Source organism: Scomber japonicus, chromosome 23 (assembly GCF_027409825.1).
Source record: "Scomber japonicus isolate fScoJap1 chromosome 23, fScoJap1.pri, whole genome shotgun sequence".
NCBI classification, from domain to species: Eukaryota; Metazoa; Chordata; class Actinopteri; order Scombriformes; family Scombridae; genus Scomber; species Scomber japonicus.
In genome coordinates, this window is record NC_070600.1 from 26,046,922 (window position 1) to 26,058,497 (window position 11,576).

Consider the following 11,576-nt stretch of genomic DNA (forward strand, 5'->3'; position numbering starts at 1 on the left):
CCAAAGCTACAGTCAGTGAACTCACATCAGAGTCAGTTTACAGTTTGGACTCTCCTGTACAGCAGACAGAAGCTTCACTGATGAATCAGACAGGTTGTAGAGTCTCAGGTGCAGCTCTGTCAGATGAGGGTTGGACTTCACAGCTGAGGCCACAACTTCACAGTCAGTGTCTGAGAGTTTAAAGTCAGTAAGTCTGTAATGACACAAATATTACAACATATTATCATGAAGTGGCTCAAGGTTCAGACTAACAAGGAGAACACATGTTTCAATCTCAAAAACTAAAATAATGTATTAAAGTAAGTTATTAACAAACTAAATGTAAACTCCATGTGTAATGTGTAGAATCAGTAGTGTAGGGAAGTGCATGGATGAGGGGAAATGTGTGCTAGACAATAACAAACACATGAAGCAAAGAAAGAAAAGAGATGTTGCTGGTGGAAGAGAGAGGGAGACACTGAGCAGGCCAGCTTTGATAAGGTGATCCAGCCCAAAGGCCAGCTGATGCTTCAGCCTGATGACTCCATTATCATTATTATTATTATTATTATGAGTTTGACTCTTATTATCTTGATTAACATTAGTTCTTCACATCAGTGGTTCAGATAATATGATGGACAAGTTCACATTGGTAGCTGTTCAAGTCTTCTTGCCCGTTAGCATCGCTGCTGGTAATGGAACTCTGTTTTTATGATACTCTGCTTATGATTGATATATTTATTATTCTTAGTGTGCATTGGAAATAAAAGAAAACTGTCATGCTCATTAATTAGTTTCATCTCTTAGATTATGCACCTTGTTCTTTTTTTCTTTCCATCTATTCAGCAGATTCAAACTAATCCTGAAAATTATGAACCAAACATTTGAAACTTCAGTGAAGGATTTGAATTTAATAAATAGAAGAAAAAGAAATCTACCAAAGCTACAGTCAGTGAACTCACCTCAGAGTCAGTTTACAGTTTGGACTCTCCTGTACAGCAGACAGAAGCTTCTTTGATGAATCAGACAGTTTGTAGAGTCTCAGGTGCAGCTCTGTCAGATGAGGGTTGGACTTCACAGTTGAGGTCACAACTTCACATTCAGTGTCTGAGAGTTTAAAGTCAGTAAGTCTGTAATGACACAAATATTACAACATATCATTAACTGGCTCAAGGTTCAGACTAACAAGGAGAACATGTAGAGGCAGATACAGTTCAGTTCAGATATTTCGCAACAGGCCTAACATGTTTATTTCATAAATTCTTTGTAAGGAGTTGTTTTTCACTATGCTTAATATTCCCAGGAAATCTTGGCCACCATCACCTATGAATAGAATTCCAGGAACTGAAAAGTAGCCTGAACATGCCAGGTCAGCTTGACCTGGCGCACACACACAATGACGCACGACACCACACGCAATCAATGGTATAAAGGGTCTGTAAGGGCGTGCCTCGGGCTGTTTTTCCGTTCGTTGGTCTATCGTTTACTGTTTGTATCGATGCTGAATATCTGCAATAAAGATCCCAGTTGGCTGTTCGACGACTTCTGTTCTCTGTCTCATACTTTAAGATTACCGAAGTTAGGTGATCGGGCAAAGCTTCTATAAACACGTTTGAAACTCAAAAATAATGTATTAAAGTAAGTTATTAACAAACTAAATGTAAACTCCATGTGTAATGTGTAGAATCAGTAGTGTAGGGAAGTGCATGGATGAGGGGAAATGTGTGCTAGACAATAACAAACACATGAAGCAAAGAAAGAAAAGAGATGTTGCTGGTGGAAGAGAGAGGGAGACACTGAGCAGGCCAGCTTTGATAAGGTGATCCAGCCCAAAGCCCAGCTGATGCTTCAGCCTGATGACTCCATCATTATTATTATTATTATTATTATTATTATTATTATTATTATTATGAGTTGGACTCTTATTATCTTGATTAACATTAGTTCTTCACATCAGTGGTTCAGATAATATGATGGACAAGTTCACATTGGCAGCTGTTCAAGTCATCATGCCCGTTAGCATCGCTGCTGGTAATGGAACTCTGTTTTTATGATACTCTGTTTATGATTGATATGTTTATTATTCTTAGTGTTCATTGGAAATAAAAGAAAACTGTCATGCTCATTTTTTTGTTTCATCTCTTAGATTATGCACCTTGTTCTTTTTTTCTTTCCATCTATTCAGCAGATTCAAACTAATCCTGAAAATTATGAACCAAACATTTGAAACTTCAGTGAAGGATTTGAATTTAATAAATAGAAGAAAAAGAAATCTACCAAAGCTACAGTCAGTGAACTCACCTCAGAGTCTTCAGTTTACAGTTTGGACTCTCCTGTACAGCAGACAACAGTTTCTTTGATGAATCAGACAGTTCGTTGAGCCTCAGGTGCAGCTCTGTCAGATGAGGGTTGGACTTCACAGCTGAGGTCACAACTTCACAGTCAGTGTCTGAGAGTCTAAAGTCAGTAAGTCTGTAATGACACAAATATTACAACATATTATCATGAAGTGGCTCAAGGTTCAGACTAACAAGGAGAACACATGTTTGAATCTCAAAAACTAAAATAATGTATTAAAGTAAGTTATTAACAAACTAAATGTAAACTCCATGTGTAATGTGTAGAATCAGTAGTGTAGGGAAGTGCATGGATGAGGGGAAAAGCCCAGCTGATACTTCAGCCTGATGACTCCATTATTATTATTATTATTATTATTATTATTATTATTATTATTATTATTATTATTATTATTATTATGAGTTTGACTCTTATTATCTTGATTAACATTAGTTCTTCACATCAGTGGTTCAGATAATATGATGGACAAGTTCACATTGGCAGCTGTTCAAGTCATCATGCCCGTTAGCATCGCTGCTGGTAATGGAACTCTGTTTTTATGATACTCTGCTTATGATTGATATGTTTATTATTCTTAGTGTGCATTGGAAATAAAAGAAAACTGTCATGCTCATTATTTAGTTTCATCTCTTAGATTATGCACCTTGTTCTTTTTATTCTTTCCATCTATTCAGCAGATTCAAATTTATCCTGAAAATTATATTATTTATCTGAACTGATGAGAAATAAAAGGCTCCATTGCTCGGTTCAACACACTCAGGGGTTTAGTCTCTATGACCAGTAGTTTACGGTGGCTAATGTTGGTTAACGTTAGCTAACTTTACATATTGTTGTGTAACTGCGTAACTGAATCAGTCTGCTGATTGGCTGATCCTCCGTGCTCACTATGAAATGTCTCAGAAACCTTTCAGAAAAAAATGATGATGAAAGCATTTCTCTCTGGCTTCAGAAATCTTCTTTGGAAAATGAAACAGATCTTATTTTAAACTCTTAATCATAGTGTTAAAAACAGTGTGTGATTATATATGATTTACAGAAGCTGCTCATGTAATAATAACTTTACTGCATTCACTGATAACTGTAAAATACTGATATATGTTGTGATAAAATGCTGCTGTAATAAAACCTCAACCACAACCTCTAAAGTCCTTCATGTGTTTCACCAGGTTTGAATGATGCCTCCAACACACAAAGGAAGAGAAAGAGAAGAAAACAGTCAAATCCAATAATGACTAGAAATAAATAGAATAACTGTTCATTAACTTAACAGCTATAAACAAGTAGAGCACTATTTTAACTATAATAAAACATTTATATTATTTATATTTGAAGAACTAAACTTCTAATCTACACTGATTTATAATATTAATCACATCTGGACTTACCGAGCCTTTCTGCAGTTCCTCACAGCTGGGATCAGTCTCCGTCGTCCCCCCTCTGATGTGTTGTACTTCTCCAGGTCCAACTCATCCAGAGGCTCCTCTGACATCTGCAGCATGTAGGCCAGAGCTGAGCACTGGATCTCAGAGACTTTCCTCTTTGATCTGTTCTCTGACTTCAGGAACTCTTGGATCTCCTGATGTACTGAGCGGTCGTTCATCTCCATCAGACAGTGGAAGATGTTGATGCTTCTGTCAGGAGAGATATCACCACTGTTCATCTCCTTCAGGTTGTTGATGACTCTCTGGATGGTTTCTGGACTGTTCTTCTTCTTCTGACCTAGTAGGCCTCCTAAGAGACTCTGGTTGGACTCCAGAGAGAGGCCATGAAGGAAGCGGACAAACAGGTCCAGGTGGCCATTTTTACTCTTGAGAGATTTCTCCATGACTCTCTGCAGGAAGTCATCCAGAGATAAGTAATTGTAGAAAGGCTTTTCTAGTCTTTCTTCTCTCAGGAAGTCCTTCAGTACCTTTGTGTTCCAGCTGGTGTAACAGTGGTACATGTAGACTGCAGCCAGAAACTCCTGAACGCTCAGATGAACAAAGCTGTAGACTGCTTTCTTCTTGAGTTTCTCTCTTTTGAAGATCTCTGTACAAACTCCTGATAACACCGAGGCCTCTGTGACATCAAGACAACACTGCTCCAGGTCTTCCTGGTAGAACATGATGTTTCCTTTCTCCAGTTGTTCAAACGCCAGCCTTCCCAGCCTCAGAAGAAGTTTCCTGTCAGCCTTCTTCAGCTCCTGTGGACTCGTCTCATGTCCTTCATCATACTTGTTCTTCTTCATCTTTATCTGAACCAGCAGGAAGTTTGAGTACATGTCAGTCAGGGTCTTGGGCAGCTCTCCTCTCTGGTCTGGAGTCAACATGTGGTCCAGAACTGTAGCAGTGATCCAGCAGAAGACTGGGATGTGACACATGATGTGGAGGCTCCTGGATGTCTTGATGTGTGAGATGATTGTGCTGGACTGCTCTTCATCACTGAATCTCCTCCTGAAGTACTCCTCCTTCTGGGGGTCAGTGAAGCCTCGTACTTCTGTTACCCTGTCGACACATTTCAGAGGGATCTGATTGGCTGCTGCAGGTCTGGTAGTTATCCAGATGACAGCCGAGGGAAGCATCTTCCCCTGGATGAGGTTTGTCAGCAGCACGCTGACTGATGACTTCTGTGTGACATCAGACACGACCTCACTGGTGTTGAAATCCAGTGAAAGTCTGCTTTCATCCAGGCCGTCAAAGATGAACAGAACTTTACAGCCAGCGAGCTTCTCTGCTGTGAGCTTCTGTAATGTTGGATAGAAATGACAGATCAGTGTGATCAGACTGTGCTGCTCATCTTTGATCACGTTCAGCTCTCTGAACGGAAGTGGAATCAGCTGACTGATATCTTGGTTGTTGGAGCGCTGTGCCCAGTCCAGAGTGAACTTCTGCACTGTGAAGGTTTTTCCAACGCCAGCGACACCGTTCATCAGAACCACTTTGATGATGCGTTTCTTTTGGCCAGGTAAGACTTTAAAGATGTCCTGACACTTGATTGGAGCGTCATGGAGGGTCTTCTTCTTAGAAGCTGTTTCAAGCTGCCTCACCTCGTGTTGGGTATTAACCTCGTTACTCCTTCCCTCTGTGATGTAGACCTCAGTGTAGCTATCGTCGAAGAGGAGTCTATTTCCTGCTTCATCAGTTTCTTCATTCACATGTTGATATTCCCTGATCAGAGTGGTCTGCTGTTCATCTAAACCCTCCTGCTTTCCACTTTCTGCTGGAAGACAAGAAAAATCTAGATGTGAACATCTCTCAGTGAGTTTACATGTATTTATGTAAGCAGGTTACTCAGAGAAAGGTTAGCTGGGTAATCAGGGAACATGTTAACATGCACAGTACTGGTTACTGTCAATCTGTACAAGCAACAAATCAGTGATCAGATTTCTCCTCTACACTGACTTTATTCTCAAAGCATGTCTTTCTTATTTTATCAGTATTAGTAACAGAAGATGTTTATCAGTCCTGACTTTTTCTCTGTTTTGCTCTGTGTGTCTGAGTCACAACTTTTCCTCACAGCCTGAATGTGTCTGAATTCAACAGTCAAATGTTAACTGGTGGAAACTAAATTATTTAGACTTCTAGAGGATCATTTGTGTTAGTTTAAGTTTTAGTTGGACTTTAAATTTAAAGATGAATCACTGAGTAATGATCTCTACTTTCATTCAGCTGCTGTCACTCTGAGCTGCTCTACAGTCCTTGGTTCATGTTACGTGTTTACATGGCAGAGAAATCAATGTTCTCCAGGAGAAATCTACCTGGGAAATAATATAATAATAAAATAATACACTGAAATCTCTCTGATCTATAACCCTGATTACAGTAACCAATAACACTACTTTGTAGGACCACCTGTCAGAATTACACCACTCTCCACCTGACAAGAGTTCATTCATGTTTTCCACCGTTGCATCTAAAATCTTTTTATAATCCAATGGTCAGTGGAGATATCACCAGATTTAATGTGGGCATAGATTCACATATTTATACAATCATTTAGTCTGATTTCATCACAGTTCTTTGTATCATGATGTAAACCTACTCGAATTAAAGCTGAGACTTTAATGTAGAATCAGTTATTTTATCTAAGTTTAATATGAGCCTGATGAAAAAAAGCATAACTATTCAAATACTTACTGTGTGAGCAGTGAGGTGTCTCAGTGTTTGGCACTGTTGCCTCACAGCTAGAAGGTCCTGGGTTCATACCCTTGTTGTCTCCGGTCGTCTCTGTGATGAGTTTAGATGTTTCCCCAGTGTTAGTGTGGGTTTCTGCTGGTTGCTCTGGTTTACTCCCACCATCAGAAACATCTGTGTTAGGGTTGATACTCCTGTCAGTGCCACTGCTCACTGCTCCTAGAGTATAGGATGGGTCAAATGCAGAGTATCAGCTTTGTTTCAGTGTATGTGAGTTCTGAGAAATGACAATGAAGGAATCTTAATGTAAAATGATTAAACTATATAAAGACACAGGCTGTTTCTCCTCTGATCTGCTGTCTGGATGTGATGTCATGTTTGTCTCTTCCTGTGACTGACCTTCTGATCCTGAGCTGATGTTTGATAACTTCTTCACCAGATCATTCCTGCTGATCTTCTTTAAAACGCTCTTCATCACTTCCACAGCTCCAGCTAGTTCATATTTCTCCACGATCAGATCCACCACATCACACGTTTCCTCTGCCTTCTCCAGCTGGCCCTTTTTGATGGGTTCAGTGTCGCCCACCTTTACATACTTAAGGGACCATTTGAATTTCTTAAATTCATCAACTTTTAAATCTTCCAGAAGGTTAAGGAGGTCTGCCTCCGTCATCTTGGCTCTCTGTTAAAATCAGAGAACAATGATGAGAGAACAGTTGTGTTTCTGTCAGTCTGCCAATAGAAACTCATTGTGTGTTTGTACTGGATCTGACTCATTTGACAAACAGCCCAGTTTGGCTGCAGTCGTTTAAATGTCAGAGAAGCTCAAGAGGATCTTCAGTAAAAACATCTTACTACAAATCTACTCAGAAGCTGTTCTGGAGCTTTCTACCACATCCAGTTTTCTCAGTTATAGACATGTATGTGTTAAAACGGACTGTTTTCTGCCTTTAATGTAGAGAATAAAAGCTAAAGTGTAATCTCAGCACAAGGTCCAGTTAGTGTTCTGCTTTCACAGCTCACCTGTTTGTTGTGGTTCAGTGAACTCTGGTGTCTTCACGTTCTGATTGGTTGGTTAACGCTGGTGTGAAAACTGTCACCAGAGAGCTCCTGAAGATGAGGGTCTGGTCTCAAAGTGAACTGTAGCAGCCGATAACGTTCTTCTTGTATCTACAGCTGAAAACATGTGAGAATAAAGAGATCTGAACTTGTAAATGTGTAAACTGTGAATGAATATGACACATCCTGAATATGAATCTCCTTTAAACTCACAGTGTGTTTGTAGAGTCTGAAGCATGCATGTAGTCTGACTGAATCATTTACACACATTTCTATGAGCTGCACAGCTTTGATAAACACATCAGCTGACTCTTTATATTAAGATGCTGAACCTGCTGCAGAAGATCTTCACACTAAACTAATAACTGATGGAGATGGTTTAGTAGAGAGTGTGTTGGTTCTTCAATAAGATATAAAAACTGAATCATCTTCAGGTCAGTTTAAATAGAAACAGTCTCTTACTTTGTGTCTGAGGGTCCAGGTTCATTACTGAAGTTTAGAGGATCATCATCATCAGACTGCTCACTCTTCATCAACACAGCTGGATGTTAGAGACTCTGCTCCATCCTCATCTTCTGGAGTCTGAGAGGTAAACCAGGAACATCTTACGTCTGTCAGTGCAGCAGCTCTCTCATGTTGTGATCATGTCTAAAAAAGAAGTTATTATTCAGTCAGTGTGACGACCTGCTTCAGTTAGAACTCCACCATCATTATTCAGCTCTGATTCTTCTACGTCATCAGTCCCTGTTACAGTAGGACGCTCCGAGGATCAACTCTGATAATCAGCCCTGTGTACGTGCTGCTGCTGTTTGCTCATAACTGATAAAAGATGATGATGAATGATTCCTCGTATCAAAGTACAGTCACACTGATCTGATGGCAGTTCCAGAGAAATCAAAGTTCACTGTGAGTCTACAACAGTTTGACATTTACTGTAAATCCTCCGTCTACAGTGAAGTAAGAAGCCGGCAATGTTCCAGTCCTGATGAATGATGCTGATAATAAGTTATTTCTCTTTGAGAAGATCAATAAACTCAGCAGCTTCACTCTGTGATTTTAGGATTGTATGAAGAGTTTTGAGAACTCAACACCTTTTGGAGCTTTTTCTGTTGTACAAATAAGAAACACAGTTCAGGTGTTTGTGTCAGAACTGGACCTTTTGTTTCTAACTGCTGATGCTGAACCCTCCTTAAGACCTTCATCATTTCAGCTCATATTCTACTTTTACTACATTTTCATAAACATGTTGAAATAAGTCTGAATATCAGCTCTGTGCTTCTTTTTCTATCTAAAACTGAATATTTATCTCCTGTAAATTCACACTTTATTTGAAGAGTGTGATGCATGCATGTAGTCTGATGTTATAACTTACAGCTTATAAAAATGAAGTCAATCATTAACATAACCATAAACCATTATCAGCACAATTAAAGCATGAACTCTGTGAACTCAGAGCAAAAGATTAAAGACAAACAGTCTGTACAAGTGTCACATTCAGTAATGAGAGAACAGGAAGTTCTCTTTGGCTTTAAACATCTTTTAAACTCTGCTTCTACACTCAAACATGAAGCACTCAATACATTTGATTCATTCATGAGTTCAAATATAGTTGTACATTCACTCAGTAGTTTGGTAAATAGTGAAAATGTATTTTGAATCAATTGATCATTGTCTCTATTTAGAGGTCAGCAGTGAGTCACGTTACATCGCTGTGAGGACGCACAAACCAGGAAAACAACAACAGGAAACAACGTTTAACACCTCAAACTCTGTCATTTTACATTTAATCAACTAAACAATGAATGTGATCAATAATCATCAGATTGATCAATAATGACAGTAATCATTATCTACAGTCCTGATATTAACACTCACCTGCCTCACACTGTTTTCCTGCTTCTGCTCTGATGACTGTAAAATGAAGTCTGTACAGACGTTCACCTTTACTCCCTACCTGTCTGCTCCTCCCTCCTTCTGCTTTACTGGAAGTCACATGACTGTCATTTATGATCTCTGTGAAGCTTTATGACTGTGTGTGTGCTGCTTGGTACAAACAGACACAAAGAGGGGCTGGCACTGCCTAATTTTATTTTATATTACTGGGATACTGGGATACGCTCTATTGTACACTGGTTAGATGACAACCCGTCACCCCATGTTGGGCGATAGATGGAACGGGAGGATTTGTTACCGTACTCTATTAGAGCGGTTATACTATCACCCATGCCAGTCATTAGAACTCGCTTTAAACATAATCCTATAATTTACAACTCAATTAGGATATGGAAACAACTAAGGAAACATTTCAAGCTCAATGCAGTGTCATTTCTTCTACCTATAGCAGCGAACCCCTCCTTCGCTCCCCCTGTCCTGGATGGGGCCTTCACTACCTGTAATGTTGGCAACCTATACATAGAAGGGATTTTTGCTACTTTCCAACAACTCCAGGAAAAATATAACTTGCCAAAGAATCAGTTTTTCAGATACTTACAGATTAGGTATTATGTTAAAACACTTCTAATTTTGAGAAGGCAAACCCAGACAAGATAGAGAGTGTATTTAATCTGTTCCCTAACCCACATTACATAGTCTTGCAATTATATGAGACACTACAAAGCATGTGCCTTCCCAAAATGGACAGGATAATAGAAGAGTGGGGAAGAGAGATTGGGGCCTTGATACTTCCCAATGTGTGGGAGGAGAGTTTGGAGTTCATCCATGAATGTTCCATTAACGCCCGACACTGTTTAATACAGTTTAAAATCCTGCACAGACAACATTACTCCAGGACCAAGTTGCATAAAACATTTCCTGAAGTCTCACCTTTGTGTGAGAAATGTGAGTTAATGGAGGCTCTCTGCCCCAACTTCAAAATGATAAAATTATTGGTATGAAATATTTCTTTTTTGTTCCTGTGATTTTGGGGTTCAGTTAGAACCAGATCCTATCTTAATAATTCTGGGAACATCTGAGGAGCTAAGGAAACTAAATGGTGCACAACAGCATCTTCTGGCATGTGGTATTATAACAGCAAAAAACTGATCCTACTTAACTGGGAAAAGAAAGAGGTGCCCTCCTTCAAGCAATGGTTGACAGATTTGACAGACACCTTACATTTGGAGAGAATTAGATTCATAATGAAAGACAACCTGAAGGACATTAATCAAATTTGGCAACCTTTGGTCTCTCACCTCGAAAGAGAATCTGACTGAGACTCTAGTTTGAATGCCCTCCTAGGGAAGGATGGGGAGGTAAGTGGGGTTGGGTGTGGTGGGAGGGTTGCTGCTTGGTTTTGTTGTTGTTGGGTTCTGTTTGATTTTGGTTTTCTTTGTTTATTATTTGCTATTTGTCATACTTGTCATTTCTGTCAGGGATCGTGTTTGTGAATTATTATTTTTTACTTTCTGTAAAAACAGGAAACATAACTGTTGATTGTCAGTTTCACTGTTAACTGATTGGTTTCCCAAGGAACATATTTGAAGGCAAACATACACAAAGACTTCCTCATTGTAGTAAAACCACTTATCTTCCAGTAAAGGTGTGTTCTGTGTTAACAGATAAATGTGCAGCTACAGTCCACAGAGAGACTAAACTAAACCCTCTGACAGTGATGATCATTATACTGTAACACTCAGACTGGGTCACCAATGTTCCTCTGCCAGTGTGACGGAGCAGGAAACAAAGGAGAACGGTCAACAACACCACCCAGGAGAACTTCACCTCCAGGAAATGATAAAGGAGAGTTGAACCAGTCAGGAAGGAAAAAGGTCCAAAACACACTGAATGTGTTCCATGATCAAATATAACTTTCATCAATGGCTGGACCACAATACATTTACTAAATACTCAGTTATATAGCAGACACAAGCTAAACAGTGAAGAGCAGTCACTCATATATATTGAGGGTATCAACCGATACAGGGGCCCAATAAAACAGCCAATAAGGCAGCAGAAGTGAAGGACAGGGAGGGGCTTACCACAGCAGCAGGGAACCAAAAGGAGGAGGATCCAAAAACTGAACACCACCCAGAACACCAACGAAGAAGAGGACTGTGCAAGGACCCAACT

General features: G+C 39.5%; 1 protein-coding gene across 1 annotated transcript in view; it reads right to left on the bottom strand.

The window, feature by feature from the left end:
- LOC128353170 (NLR family CARD domain-containing protein 3-like) overlaps positions 1-6,519 on the bottom strand; it is a 37,536-nt gene extending 31,017 nt beyond the window's left edge. Inside the window, exons 1-3 of the mRNA XM_053313848.1 lie at positions 6,453-6,519; positions 3,723-5,532; positions 26-193 (exon numbers count right to left, since the gene is read on the bottom strand). Of these exons, the coding sequence (XP_053169823.1) occupies positions 26-193; positions 3,723-5,532; positions 6,453-6,519 (2,045 nt within the window). The remainder of the gene's footprint in view (positions 1-25; positions 194-3,722; positions 5,533-6,452) is intronic.
- Positions 6,520-11,576: the final 5,057 nt, after the last annotated feature.